Source organism: Rhipicephalus microplus, chromosome 1 (assembly GCF_043290135.1).
Source record: "Rhipicephalus microplus isolate Deutch F79 chromosome 1, USDA_Rmic, whole genome shotgun sequence".
NCBI classification, from domain to species: Eukaryota; Metazoa; Arthropoda; class Arachnida; order Ixodida; family Ixodidae; genus Rhipicephalus; species Rhipicephalus microplus.
This window is the reverse complement of record NC_134700.1, coordinates 289,797,434-289,810,516: the sequence shown is the minus strand read 5'-3', so window position 1 is coordinate 289,810,516 and position 13,083 is coordinate 289,797,434. Positions and strand designations below refer to the sequence as shown.

At 45.2% G+C, this 13,083-nt stretch overlaps 1 protein-coding gene across 2 annotated transcripts in view; it reads left to right on the top strand.

Moving 5' to 3' along the window:
- The first annotated feature begins 60 nt into the window (after window positions 1–60).
- The window catches only part of ssp3 (SCAPER domain-containing protein short spindle 3), a 163,644-nt gene continuing 150,621 nt past the window's right edge, over window positions 61–13,083 (top strand). For both annotated transcript variants that reach the window (XM_075865109.1, XM_075865110.1), the window contains exons 1-4: window positions 61–200; window positions 1,162–1,395; window positions 10,634–10,734; window positions 12,776–13,050. In XM_075865109.1, the coding sequence (XP_075721224.1) occupies window positions 1,168–1,395; window positions 10,634–10,734; window positions 12,776–13,050 (604 nt within the window). In that variant the 5' untranslated portion in view covers window positions 61–200; window positions 1,162–1,167. The remainder of the gene's footprint in view (window positions 201–1,161; window positions 1,396–10,633; window positions 10,735–12,775; window positions 13,051–13,083) is intronic.

Here is a 13,083-nt window from a genome sequence, read left to right as displayed (position 1 = left end):
TGGGTTGTTTGGGTGGGCCTTACGAAGTTGCTACAGGTTGTTGATGATGTTCCTCAGCTCCCTAACTTGTTAGCCGGAATAGGTAGCGGCAAGTCTGATATTTTTGAGTGGCTGGAACGACTGGTCTCCCTCACAAATTGTTGTCCTGCTCGTCTGGGCACAGTTGCGCACAAGCGTCGTGCCTGTGAAAGCTGCGCCGAGTATGTAAATATGCGCGATAACAGCGCTTTTCTGTGCTCGCTTTGCAACAGTACTGCCGAAACCTTAACAAATGTTTTTCGTCCGGAGCATGGTGGCTTAAATCGCCAGTTTATTGCGCGTGGGCAGCTCTACCCTTAAAAGGTTTGACGCGCAAGGTCTTCCGATATAAGCCATACATTTTATTCGCTTCTACTGGTTATGCGTTAAGCTTCATAAAATCTGATTCATAGCGCACCGGTGAATGCACCTGAGGCCGAAATCAACTGTGGCCGGTACTTGCATTTTGAGCAAACATCGCATTTTTACACGGCAGTCTTCGTTTCTTGTGAAAAAGTGAAACTTAAGTTGACGTGGCTGCGTGAGTGAATTTAGTGCATTTGAGCGTGGTACTTGACGGTGCTGCTGTGAACGTAACCTGCTTTACTTTTTCTCGTAAAATAATGTTTGCGTGTGTGTTATACTAATTTCTTATCAACGTGCAAAGCGCACCGAGCGTGGCATCTTGTGCTGTTTCGCTTTGAGACTCGTGCGCGGAATTGGCGATAACTTATTGTAAATAATTTAGTTCGACTTGGTAAAGTGATATACTTGACAAATTAACATCATTGTAATTTAATACCGCTCCTTAGGTCGCCGGATCGATTCCTGGCCGCTGTAGTCGCATTTCGGTAGAGGCAAAATGCCTGAGGTTCGTGTACACTGATTTAGAGCACGTTAAGGAACCCAACCAGTCAAAATATGCAGTCCTCTATTACGGCGTTCTTCGTAATCATATCGTAATCTTGGGAAGTAAAATCTCAACTATTGTTATTATAATGCCGCCCTTTGTTACATGTATTTATTGTCTGCAGTACTCACTTTGTGTTTCTTGTCATAAATGCTAACACGTATATTTAGCACATGCTTTTTCTGCCGATTATCCGCGCATCAGTGTGTGATATTGCGTGACTTACTTTCCAGCAACATATGAGTTCTCCATCGGCGTTGAGGCCTCCGATTCCTCAGACAATGGGGGCTTCGCCAAACTCAGTGCGTGGAAGTTCGAAGCTGCGAGCTCGTTCCTCATCGGCAGGTCGCGGTCCTGATAAGGGTCTTCGCGCTCGCTACTGGGCTTACTTGTTCGAGAACCTCCAGAGGGCTGTGGACGAAATATACCACACTTGTGAGACAGATGAGAGCACTCTAGAGTGCAAGGTGAGTAACATGTTCCGTTTTGCTGCCTTTTCTTTAAACTCGCACGATCGACGTTGGTGGCACTCACAATTAAATTTTATTTGTGTTAGGTGGGCTCCCGGTTATTCTCATTTCTTTGTAAGCATGCCAGGATGGTATTTTTGTTTGTGCGCTACCTTGATTAACTGACTGAATGTTGGGTCTAAGTTGTCATTCCTGTCATTAAAGCATAAACCTATGTGGGATGCAAGTGGGATGCATTAAGGGGAGATTCTACTCGAAGACACTTTTTTTTTCATTATTCACGCTAGATTGATGAAACTTGAGCTGTTTATCGAACTTTTTATGCTGATTTCAAATACATAGTTAGTTTTTCTGCAAGTTTACATAATTTTAGCTCTGCAACACGACAAAGTGAAAACCTTAACCCTTTTGCCCCCCTCTTTGCATCTCTAAAGTTCAATAACTTTTTGGCACTCATAGTTCATATTGTTTCAAATAAAGTGTAGAATACAAGTAACTAATGAGGAAGTGCATACGAAATGTGTAATAGACATAAAGAAGTCTGTATTTCTCCTATCCGATAAAGGTTTATTTTTTTGTTTTAAATATATAATATAGATATTGAAATTTAAACAAGATGATAGCATTCGTCATACTTTGGAAAACATTTTGGCAAAATTTCATGCAAATCTGAGCAACAGAAGTACCTGGAAAAGGAGGGGCACATTGAAAGAAAAGCTAAATCTGTCTTTTGAGAAAAATAAGTTTTAAAGTTAAAATTTAATTTTCATTTATGAAAGATGTCACTAAATGTGATGAAATTTGCTCACCAAAATGAACAAGCCTTTCTGTAGAGGCCACTCCCACCAAAATGCAGCAGCACCACAAGTTTGGCCCTCGCAGCTCTTTTCGAGCTGACTCTTCACAGACATTTCGCTCACAAACAGGGCCACGAAACACTTGCCAAACTCTTTTTGCTCCATCTGGCTGAGCCTTGTGCCAACTACAATCTAAGGAGACGTTCGACAGGACTTGGAAACCTAAACTAAGTCTAGTGTCAAGGGACACAACAGGGCTAATGCCATTCTGTGGCCGCGTTTGTGCCACGTACCGTCGTACATAACAGCAATGTCGTCCATAACAGCAATGTCGTCCCTGCTAACTTTCCTTACTGTGGGCTCCTTCGACCTCGCTAGATTGGCACTGACGTCATCCACCCCCATATCACGGACTTTCTGGCTGATGGCCATGAAGGACTTTTGATGCATTGGCTTTTGCAAGCCAAGAATTGCCGCAAAATCGGACCAACTGCTCGTAGCCCATTCCAACAGCTTTCACTCGCGAGCTTTGGCTTTCTTCATTCATAACGGAGATAAAAACACACCGAGAAAAGCATTGTTCAGCTGCGCTGCTCGACAAGACATAGACTCTGCTAGTAGGCTTCACGGCACATATAGCTACGCAGCAGCCAATGGCGGTCCCTGATCCGTACGACATAATTTAAAAGCCAGTCGCCTGCGCTCGAAAAACATGGCAAAAGTATGCTTCTTTTTATTATTTGTAACGCCGCATCAGCGTGGGAAACGGTCGTTATTTAAAGAGCGAGGCTTGGCTATTCCAAGGTGCTTGAAGACTACACATTTTCTGCCTTTTAACAGCCACCTTATGCTCTTTAGACACAATTTTAAAGCATTTCCAGTTGAGTCTGAACATAGATTCTTTTTTCAGAACAGTAGAGATACTCATCAAAACAGGTGAAAATAAAAAAATTGGCAATTTTTAAGAAAGCTTGTGTTTTTCAACGTGCATCTAAGGAACTATGAAACCAGTTAATTGAGTGGAGTGATTTACAGAGCATATTTCACCACTGGCTGTTGCCTGCTCATCATCCAGGTTGTTTTAACTTCTGTACAACTATCTGTAGAACTCCTCCGCCACCTCGACTATCCTATCCATATTGTGAGAAACAATCTTAGTCCAGAGGAATTTGACATCCTACCAGTAACAACAGGGGAAGTAAGGAACGCCCTAAAAGAAATGCAAAAAGGCAAAGCCAGTGGGGAGGATAAGGTAACAACGGACTTCCTGAAGGATGGCGGAGAAATTGTGTTAGAACTGGCCACCTTACATACGAAGTGTCTCTTGACGGGAAGGGTAGCAGAATCTTGGAAGAACGCTTACATCCTCTTAATCCATAAGGAAAGAGACGTCAAGGACCTGAAATGCTACAGGCCGATCAGCTTACCATCTCTTATCTATAAACTATTTACAAAATTAATAGTTAATAGAATTAGGGTAACATTAGAGTTTAATAAACCAAAGAATCAAGCAGGATTTTGTACAGGCTACTCCACAATAGACCATACTCATACTATCAATCAGCTGATAGAGAATTGCGCGGAATACAGCCAACCCCTATACATAGCTTTCATACATTATGAGAAGGCATTCGGCTCAGTCGAGACATCACCAGTGATACAGGCACTACGGAATCAGGGCATTGAAAAACCCTACATAAACATACTGGAAGAAATCTACAGCGGATCTTCAGCTCCCATAAACGTCCATAAAGAAAGCAGCAGAATCCCAATAAAGAAGGATGTAAGGCAGGGAGACGCGATCTCTCCAATGCCATTCACCGCGTGTTTACAGGAGGTTTTCAGGGCCCTAAATTTGGAAGAATTAGGGATAAGAGTTAATGGAGAGTATCTTAGTAACCTGCGGGTCGCTGATGACATTGCCTTGATAAACAACTCCAGGGACTAATTGCAATTTGTGATTACTGAACTAGGTAAGGAGAACATAAAGTTAGGTCTTAAAATTAATCTGCAGAAAACAAATGTAATGTACAACAACTACGGAAGAGCGCTTCGAGATAGGTAGCAGTACTCTTGAAGTTGTAAAATAGTACATCTACTTAGGACAGGTAGTAACCACGAAGCCAAACCACGAGATTGAAGTAACTAGAAGAATAAGAATGGGGTGGATCACATTTGGTAAGTATTCTCAAATCATGAATGGTAATCTGCCACTAGCCTTCAAAAGGAAGGTATATAACAGCTGCATTTTGCCAGTACTTACCTACGGATCGGAAACCTGGAGGCTTACAAAAAGGGTTCAGCTTAAATTGACGATGCAGCGAGGGATAGAAAGAAAAATGATAGAGTAATATTAAGAGACAAGAAAAGAGCAAAGTGGGTCAGGGAACAAACCGGGATTTAGGATATCATAGTTGAAATCAAGAAGAAATGGACATGGGGTGGGCACATAGCACGTAGGCAGAAAAACCGCTGGTTATTAAGGGGGGACGCGGCCCTTGAAAACCGAAAAATCGCGAAAAAGTCGGTTTTTGAAAAACCACATTTTTGGGTTGTATGTCTCATAAACTACCTATTCTGTAATTATCAGCACCTAATTCAACCGCAAAGTGCAAAAAAAAAATACTATTTTCGAGGCCGCCGCGGCGTCCAAAACAGGCACGAATCCCGAAATCAAACCAAACTTCGCGCGCGCGCCATTCCCGGACCATGCAGTCGTCCCGCGCCATCTTGGTGTTCTTTTTACCGTGAATTCTTTCTCTCTCGTTCGCCGCCTTGCAAAATGGCGTCGGCAGCACAGTTGAGACGCTATTGGCATTTTCCCGCGATGCGATGCGGAGCGCTGATTGGCTAGAGCAGCGCATTCATATCTCGTGGGAGAAAGCGTGCCCGCCATTGGCTGCTGTGCAGCAGCGGGGGCGGTCGCTCCTCTCGATGGCGCGTCCAGCGCGCTCGCTTCGTTGTTGCTCTCTGCTCCGTCCGTCTCGACAGACGTCTGCTTACGAGCCGCTCTTCGCCTTGTGCTATCTTTTCGATCATTTTCTCTCGTTTTTTTTTCTTTTTGCACTAGTTCTGTGCCTTTCGTCTTTGTTGTTGCGGGCGATGCCGCCAACGAAGCCGAAGTCAGTGCGGAAGTCCGGTGCGCGGAGGCGCGCTATGCGGCTTGTATGATCATCGAAATTCCGCTATTTTCCTGCGGGTGCCGACTGCGTAGACGCTTGCAGCGACGGAACTGTGTTGTCGGCTGTCGCCAGTCGAGAATCCGACACATCAAGTGTGGCTGGAGCCGCAAATACACCGAGTGTTTCCGAGATCGCCGGGCTCGACACGTGCTCCGAATCGATGCCATCCAGTGTGACACCGAGTGCTTCTGATATCGCCGGACCCAGCACTTCGTCTGAATCGGTGCCATCGAGCGTGACACCGAGTGCTTCTGATATCGCCGGACCCAGCACTTCGTCTGAATCGGTGCTGCCATCGAGCGTGAGTGGACCGTCGCTTCATCTGCGGACGCGTTTCCTAACGAAGGAAGAAATCGATGCGAATGCGAAACGTCGTGACGCCGTTCGCGCTGAACTCGAGTCTACGCCGGCGACGCAGAAGAAATTTCAACTGATGCAGCCGGCTCTTGCACCTGCAGTGACAAGTGAGGGCGAACATTTTTCGCTCGTTCAAATGAACATCTTTAACGTCGTGCTCAGCCGCACAGTGTGCAAAGAATGTTTGAAAGGTGCTATGACTGTCCGAGAGAGCACCAAGCTTGGACTTGCAACAAAACTTGAAGTCGTGTGCGCCTCTTGTGGCACCGTCGATAAATTATGGACATCACCCCGCAAAAAGGACACGCAGGCCTTCGATGTAAATGTCCGCGCCATAATGGCTATAAAGCAAATAGGCAAGGGGCAAACAGCTCTTTAATGACTTTTGGGCTGCCATGAACGTCTCTTACAGAGGTCTTCACCACAAGACGTTTCAAAAGCTCTTGAAAGAGACGTTCAGGAAGCCAGAGGCCACCGCTTTGGAGAAGTTTTATGCTGATTCTGCCACAGCAGTGATCAAAACATATAAATAAATGGACCCCAGCTTCTGCAAGGACATCACCGTAGTGTACGATGGCACATGGCATAAGCAGGGTCACACATCAGAGTGGGATCGGTAATTGACTTCTTTACAGGTCTCACCTTGGATGCTGTAGTTCTTTCAAACCACTGCCTTGAATGCCAAACAGGGCCCAAACCTGGAGATGCAGCATACGAAAGCTGGCAGAAGCACCACATTTGCCAGAAAAATACAGACGCAAAATCGGGAAGCATGGAAGTGGAGGCAGGCTTGACTCTCTTTGGGCGGTCTGTATCCAAGCATGGCCTGCGGTACACCACTCTTTTGTCCGACGGAGACAGCCGTACCTTCGCTGCCCTCACAGAAAGAGAATGTGTACGGGCTAGTGCCAATTGTAAAAGAAGAATGTCTGAACCATGTTCAGAAAAGGATTGGAAGTGCTCTTCGAAACATTGTGCAGAAAAGTGATAAGCCACTGAGTGGGAAGGGGAAGCTGACTAAAGCCCTCATTGAAAAGCTGACAGGATATTATGGTTTGGCCCTGAGAAACAATTCAACTGACCTTACAGCCATGCAGCGTGCAGTGATGGCAACATATCACCACGTCACATCGACTGACCAGGACCCTCACCATGAACTTTGCCCAGAGGGGGCTCAATCGTGGTGCCGCCATAGAGCTGCAGAGGCAAAGCGTGAGCCACAGCCAAAACATAAACACAGCCTACCGGACTATGTCGCTGCAGCTATGCTGCCCATCTACGAAAGACTGTCACAAAAGTCGCTTCTTCAGCACTGCCTGGGAGCGAAGACGCAAAATGCATCAGAATCGTTCCACTCCATTCTGTGGTCTCTGATGCCGAAGGAACAACACTCATCCTTGATCGCGGTAGAAACAGCACTGCATGAAGCAGTGCTGCGCTACAATGCCGGCTGCTGCAAAGCAACCCAAGTGATATCGGACTCCATTGGACTTCAACCAAGTCATCTGGCCATCCAGCGAGCTCGTGAAAAAGACGCTTTACGCCTAAAAAAGAATTCTAAAAGACACCAAGAGAAGATGGAGGCCAGGCAAAAGAAGAAAAGAGTGCGCCAGGACACTTCTAGCTACTGTGCTGGAGCTTTTTGAAGAAAACACGTGTTTTGAACTTTCTCGGCCTGTTTTCTCAGAACGGATTTTTTTGCTAGTTGTGGTGCTGAGGAAAGCAAGAACTCTAAAACCGTTCATCAGATTTGTGTGCCATTTTTTTTTATTCTGTTCCTGAATGACCTTGCAAGGGTGTAACAAGCTCCTTTTTTTGAAAATTGGTGCTGTTAATTTATAATAAACAATTAAATTTTGATGAATCTGGTCATTATTGGTTACATCAAATTCAAAGTTGCGTGAAAATTTTGGGGGGGGGGGAATTAAAAAAAACGGCTTTGTAGCGCCCTGGGATAGCTATCAAGGAATGACCACAATGAATTTCAGCTTTCTACTATGTCCTGGGATTTCTCACGACTCTTCCTCAGGCACTCATGTGAAGCACCCAGTTAAACCTCAATAACTCTGGAACTAAGAAACACAGCTTCGTGAAACTTAGCAGTTGTGCTAGTTTTATTGTAGTGAACAACCCCTGAAAGTTTCATCCAGATATCTTAAAAAATAAAAAAGTTCGGTCTACAGGGTAGCCTCCCCCCTTAAGGGTAACTGACCAGATTCCCAGAAAAGGCAAATGCACGAAGGCGAGACTGAAAGTCAGGTGGGCCGATGAGATTAAAAAGTTTGTAGGTATAACGTGGCAATGAAATGCACAAGACCGGGTTGATTGGCAGATTGTGGGAGAGGCCTTTGCCCTGCAGTGGGCATAGTCAGGCTGATGGTGATGATGATGAGCTGCCCACCTATTGCACACTCTTTCCTAAATGCCTGTGCATACTTTTCCCAGCTTGAAGAAGATAGCTAGTCATTATGATGTACATCTTGTCTTTGTGCTTTTGTGGGGGCAAAAACCTGGAAACTGTGTGGGCAAGCGTGGTAAAAAAAAGTGCGGAATGGTCGGATAGCTGTCAGCGCTGAAAGGTGCTCTATAAAGTAATCTACATGATTTATCAACCGAGCCAGCAGTTGGGTGTACTCCATCCCTTTGGCAGGCACAGCATCTGAAGTGAGCGTAGGTTTCTTTGGTGCGTGCAACAGGATGTTTCCTTTGTATTCTGCATGATATGTGGCAGAGATAGCTTTCTCCAGAAAATGCTTCACCGACAGATGGTCTGTTAGCTGCAAGGCTTTGTCAGCTGTCAGAATTGCCCGTCGCCTCTTATTCAAGCGCTCTGGTTCATGCGGAACCCTTAAAAGCGACACAGGCTCTGTACAAGTCTGGTAATTCCGACTTCCAAAAACAGACAAAATGCCACTTGCCCATTTTGAGGCACAGCCAGCGACAAGGCCGTTGACGTGTACATATGCATTGCAGAGGTATACGTGCACTGAATCACAAAGCACGAATCATCAAGTCAAATGCACTGGCAGGGCTCACAGGCACAGAGCGAAGCATTTCTAAATCACAAAATGCTATGCACACAAAGATTTCAGAAGGACGTTCTTTCGCGCGGGAATTTCAGAATCAGCACCGCGCAAATAGCTGGTGCCCCATACAGCAGCGTCATACCAACTCGCGCAATGGAAGCTGCTCATAGCTCAAGGTTATCGCCGAATGCAATCTGCTCGCACCCTCTCCTTGCGCAAAGTGGCGAGTGTCAGCATTTAACTTATTTTTACACTGTGTATCAGACATGGGGCCACATCCAGTGTCACTAGTCGCACCTCTGGCATGGTCATTATGCGCGCATGGGTGCACATTTGCGCCCCGAAAAAATGCCTGCCACTCAAAACTATCTCGCAACCGCGCCTAAATTGAGTGACAACCAGCCTTGAGAGTGAAGACTACAGCACCTCAACGTCAAGCTGTCATGGCAACTATGTTTTGCGTCATCCTGGGACATTCATAGCAGCTCAGGAATTGGTTTTGTTTACAGCCTCAAGTGGGTCTCCTCTGCTGCAGGTGCATAGCTGCTGACCTTTGTGCCCAATCTTAGAGCTATTCTGGGTACGTGCAAGGCCCGCATGTCGCTCGGGTGATGCACTTGCGCCGGCTGCAGAGGTTCTCCTCATGACAAGAAGCCCACCGGAGCACATTCTGGCCCCCCACTATTAAGTGGCGCGAGACGTTTCTGGACTGCACATGATATCGTTCTTTTTTTTTTTCAGTACTATCTGCAAAAATACAAATAAATATGCTTAGACGCATAATTGCAATGCCAACCTATGCGGGGAGAGGTGGCTAGTGAAAAGAAGTAATGCTTGGTGAGCTAGTGAAGTTCATTGGACATCTTCTTTATTAGTGGATTCTTCACATCGTGAGCATCCATATAATAAAGCAGCTGCAGGCTCTTGTTTTAAAAAAAATTTAATAACAAATGCGCACAAGTTCTCCTTTGTCTCACGAAAAACCAAGTAATTATTCACTGCGTAGCATGAGCGATGAAGCAGCAACTCAGTTCTGATAGAAACATTGTGTAGAATATTTATTACTCTTTATACTATTTATAGGTCATCTGTTTTCAAAATGTATATTATGAATTTACTTTATGAACTTTATGAATTTACTTTGTTTTGAGTATTTTTGCATACATAGTGTTTTTTTATTGCACTGTTTACCAGCTGGCAACCAAAAATTACTGTCTTTTTGCATTTTTATTTATTTCAAAAACTTTTGTTGTGCTACAACTTGCATTTTTTTTTTAAAAGAGAATTTCATTGTGTTCAACTTGATATGCTGCAATGCATGCTAGAGTACTTTTAAAATGGGCACAAACTTTCTTTCCGAGGCAATATGAAAAATAACCATTCTCTGGCAGTAGCAAAAGAGTTAAAGCACTTTTGATCTTGCACCAACTTGCCCAGCAAAGCAATTATGAACTCACAGCAACTCGCCCAGCAATAATCTCTCCTAAGTACATAGCAAGAATAGACTTGCTTAAGCAAACAAGATTAAATCAGCTCACAGCAATTAGTTGCTACCTCTGGAAGCTTGCAAACAATGCTAAAAGATGATAAAAATAATGCAAAAAAATTATGGACTAATCTTGGAGCCCGAGTCAATGTCATGGTCAATGCTAAAAGGTTCAAACCTCTTTACCCTGTTGTGAAGCCCCAGTACCTCACCAAGGGTCACTGAAGTTCTCTCGGTGTTTTGCCCTATAACAGGGTGTTTCTTCCCAGTATCGTGTAGCTCTCTTTAAGTCTATCTGCCGTCATTGAGTGATCCTGTGAGTAACCCATGTATGATAAAATAAAAATAAAGGGTAGGTATGCTTATTTTTTGTCTCATTTGTTCTAGGAGGCCATTTTGATCTTGGAGAACTATAGGAAAGAGTTCACTGCCTTGATCAATTGGATACAGCTGAGTAAACAACTTGAGAATACGCCGCCTCCAGACAGGTGATCAGTTGTCCGTATTACTCACCCCAACTCGCTTAGCTTGCTTGCTGTTTGAAGTGCTATACCGGTTTCATAAATACTCTTAGCGCAGTGTTCTGCTATGGGATTGGAAATTTATGCTTATGTTTATGCAAGCAAGTGAATATATGCTGGTCAATCACTCTTGTCTTCAGTGGAGAACTTTCTAATTTTTTCTTTGTTTGTTCACCCTATGTTATTCAAACAGTGTACTAATTGTTCACTTTCATTTTGACTGGTTCTACCCAATTTGGTAGCTTTGGCTATATCAGTGCGTTGCTGAGCTTACGGTAACGGGTTTGATTCCATTCGTGGCAGCTGCTCTTGTGAAATTCTAGTGTATGCAGACTTAGGTATACATAAAACAATAAAAAAAGATTTCTCTGTGGCGCACCTCATGGTGATATTGTTGTCTTGGCTCAGAAAACCGAGGAATTTGTTGTGAGCTATCTCGAGGCTCATCTTTGATATGGTCTCCCACCTTTTTTTTTCTTTCTCTCTTGCAGGGAGTCTAGCATTTGTATGTACAGAGAAAATTTGTGCATCAATTAATAATGAAAATGTTGGCACATTATTTATACCATGCCTGTGCAGCACTATTCTGCTGTCTTGGCTGCAACATCATATGAATGTTGCAATGAAAGGTTGCATGTGCACGGTGTGGTGTACACGTATCCTGAAGGAGTACGGCCACCAGCGTGGGTCCGGTCTTAGCGAGCCGCAGGGCACGCGTTAACCGTCACCATGGCGAGAACACGATACTGTTCAAAGTCGCAACACTTTATTGTGGCAACACCAAACGCAGTACAGCCCGTTGCAAAGGCGCGGCAGAAGAGCAAATAGGCTTATTCACGCCACGGGCATAAAAGTACTACACAGGGTGCCACGAGCACGTCTCCACGGTAAAGGTAATCCACGGAGACTCCGGGACCGAGGCCCGGTTGCTCGAGTGAGGGCAAAGGCGCTCGCGTTAGCTTCGGAGGGAGACGGGTCGGCGTAGCTAGGCCACCGTACCACCCTTCGGCCGTGCGTACACAGTGGGCAACAAAAGGTGAGCGTTCGCCTCGGGCACGAAGCGCCGTCAGCGAAGTCGACAAGCCCCGAGCGACGGGGGTCGATGGACGGAAAAGATTGCGTGGCTCACCGTTTGCAGTCTCGGAGAGTATCTGTCTGCCTGCTCCCGACACAGCGCGCGAAAACCTCTCGGGAGACTCCGCGCGCGGCGCCACAGTTAACATCTGCTTCCGGGTGAGGGGATTAAACGTCACTCCGCTCTCCCAGTGCGGCAGACAGCAAAGGAGGGCAGGCATGTCGGGACATGAGAACGACAGAAAAGGCGGCAAAGCCTGCGCAAAGGCAGCAGGCTAGCCTCAATTCCCACAACGGCTAACTGGTACTAGTGTTCATTGAAGATGGAATACTGTACTATAGTGATCTTGTAGGGCAGTTTTATTACATAAAAGAACCTTCTTTAGTTAAATAAAGCCACTGTCCCTGGATCCACTGTATCTCATTGACCAGTTCACAAATTGAAATGTTGAAACCAGGTATTAAATCATTCATTTGTTTGAATTTCTGCCGGACCTTATCAAATATGATTCCCTGCCCACTTGCTGTGGTCTCTTAGTGGCAACAGCATTTAGCTACTGATTACAGTGTTGCAGGCTTGATTTTCAGTTGCAGTGGCCACATTCTGATGGCGAATTAAGGCTGCAACGCTCTTGCACCGACCTTTGCAGACATGTTAAAGTTGTCCGGTTTTTCAGAACCCATTTAAAGTTCTCTGCTGTGACTTAACTAATAGCCTCTGTGTTTTACAACATTAGGCCTCATCAGTCAATTTAGAGTCCATATTTAACACTGGCAGGTGTTTCTAAGCAAAGTCCTAAATTCTCACCTTCAGAACTCATTACCGTTGCATGGCTGTAGTGTTCATTTTTATGTAGAGTAAGTAGTGAAGTTTCTATGTAAACTTCTTTTCCCACGATTTGCAGAATCTTGAATCGATTATCTTCATTTTCAGACCGACATGTTTAGCCTGGGAGGTGCGCAAGTCATCATTGGGAAGAGGAGTAACTCCACGAAGCTGGGGTCTTCGTTCGGGCAGCACTGGACAGCGCACTTCATGCTTAGTTTCAGTCGCCATTCAGTGCGGCACCAGTGAATCTGGCCAGGTGTGCCCAGACTTGGTGGAAAAGCACCCAGTCACAGAAACGACACCCAAGAGGGACATTTCCAGCATAACGTGTGTCTCAGCTCCCAGGACTGCTATGGTGCCAACATGCGACGTTGTGCCCGGTACGCTGGCTTCTTCTTTGAAGCATTTAAAGC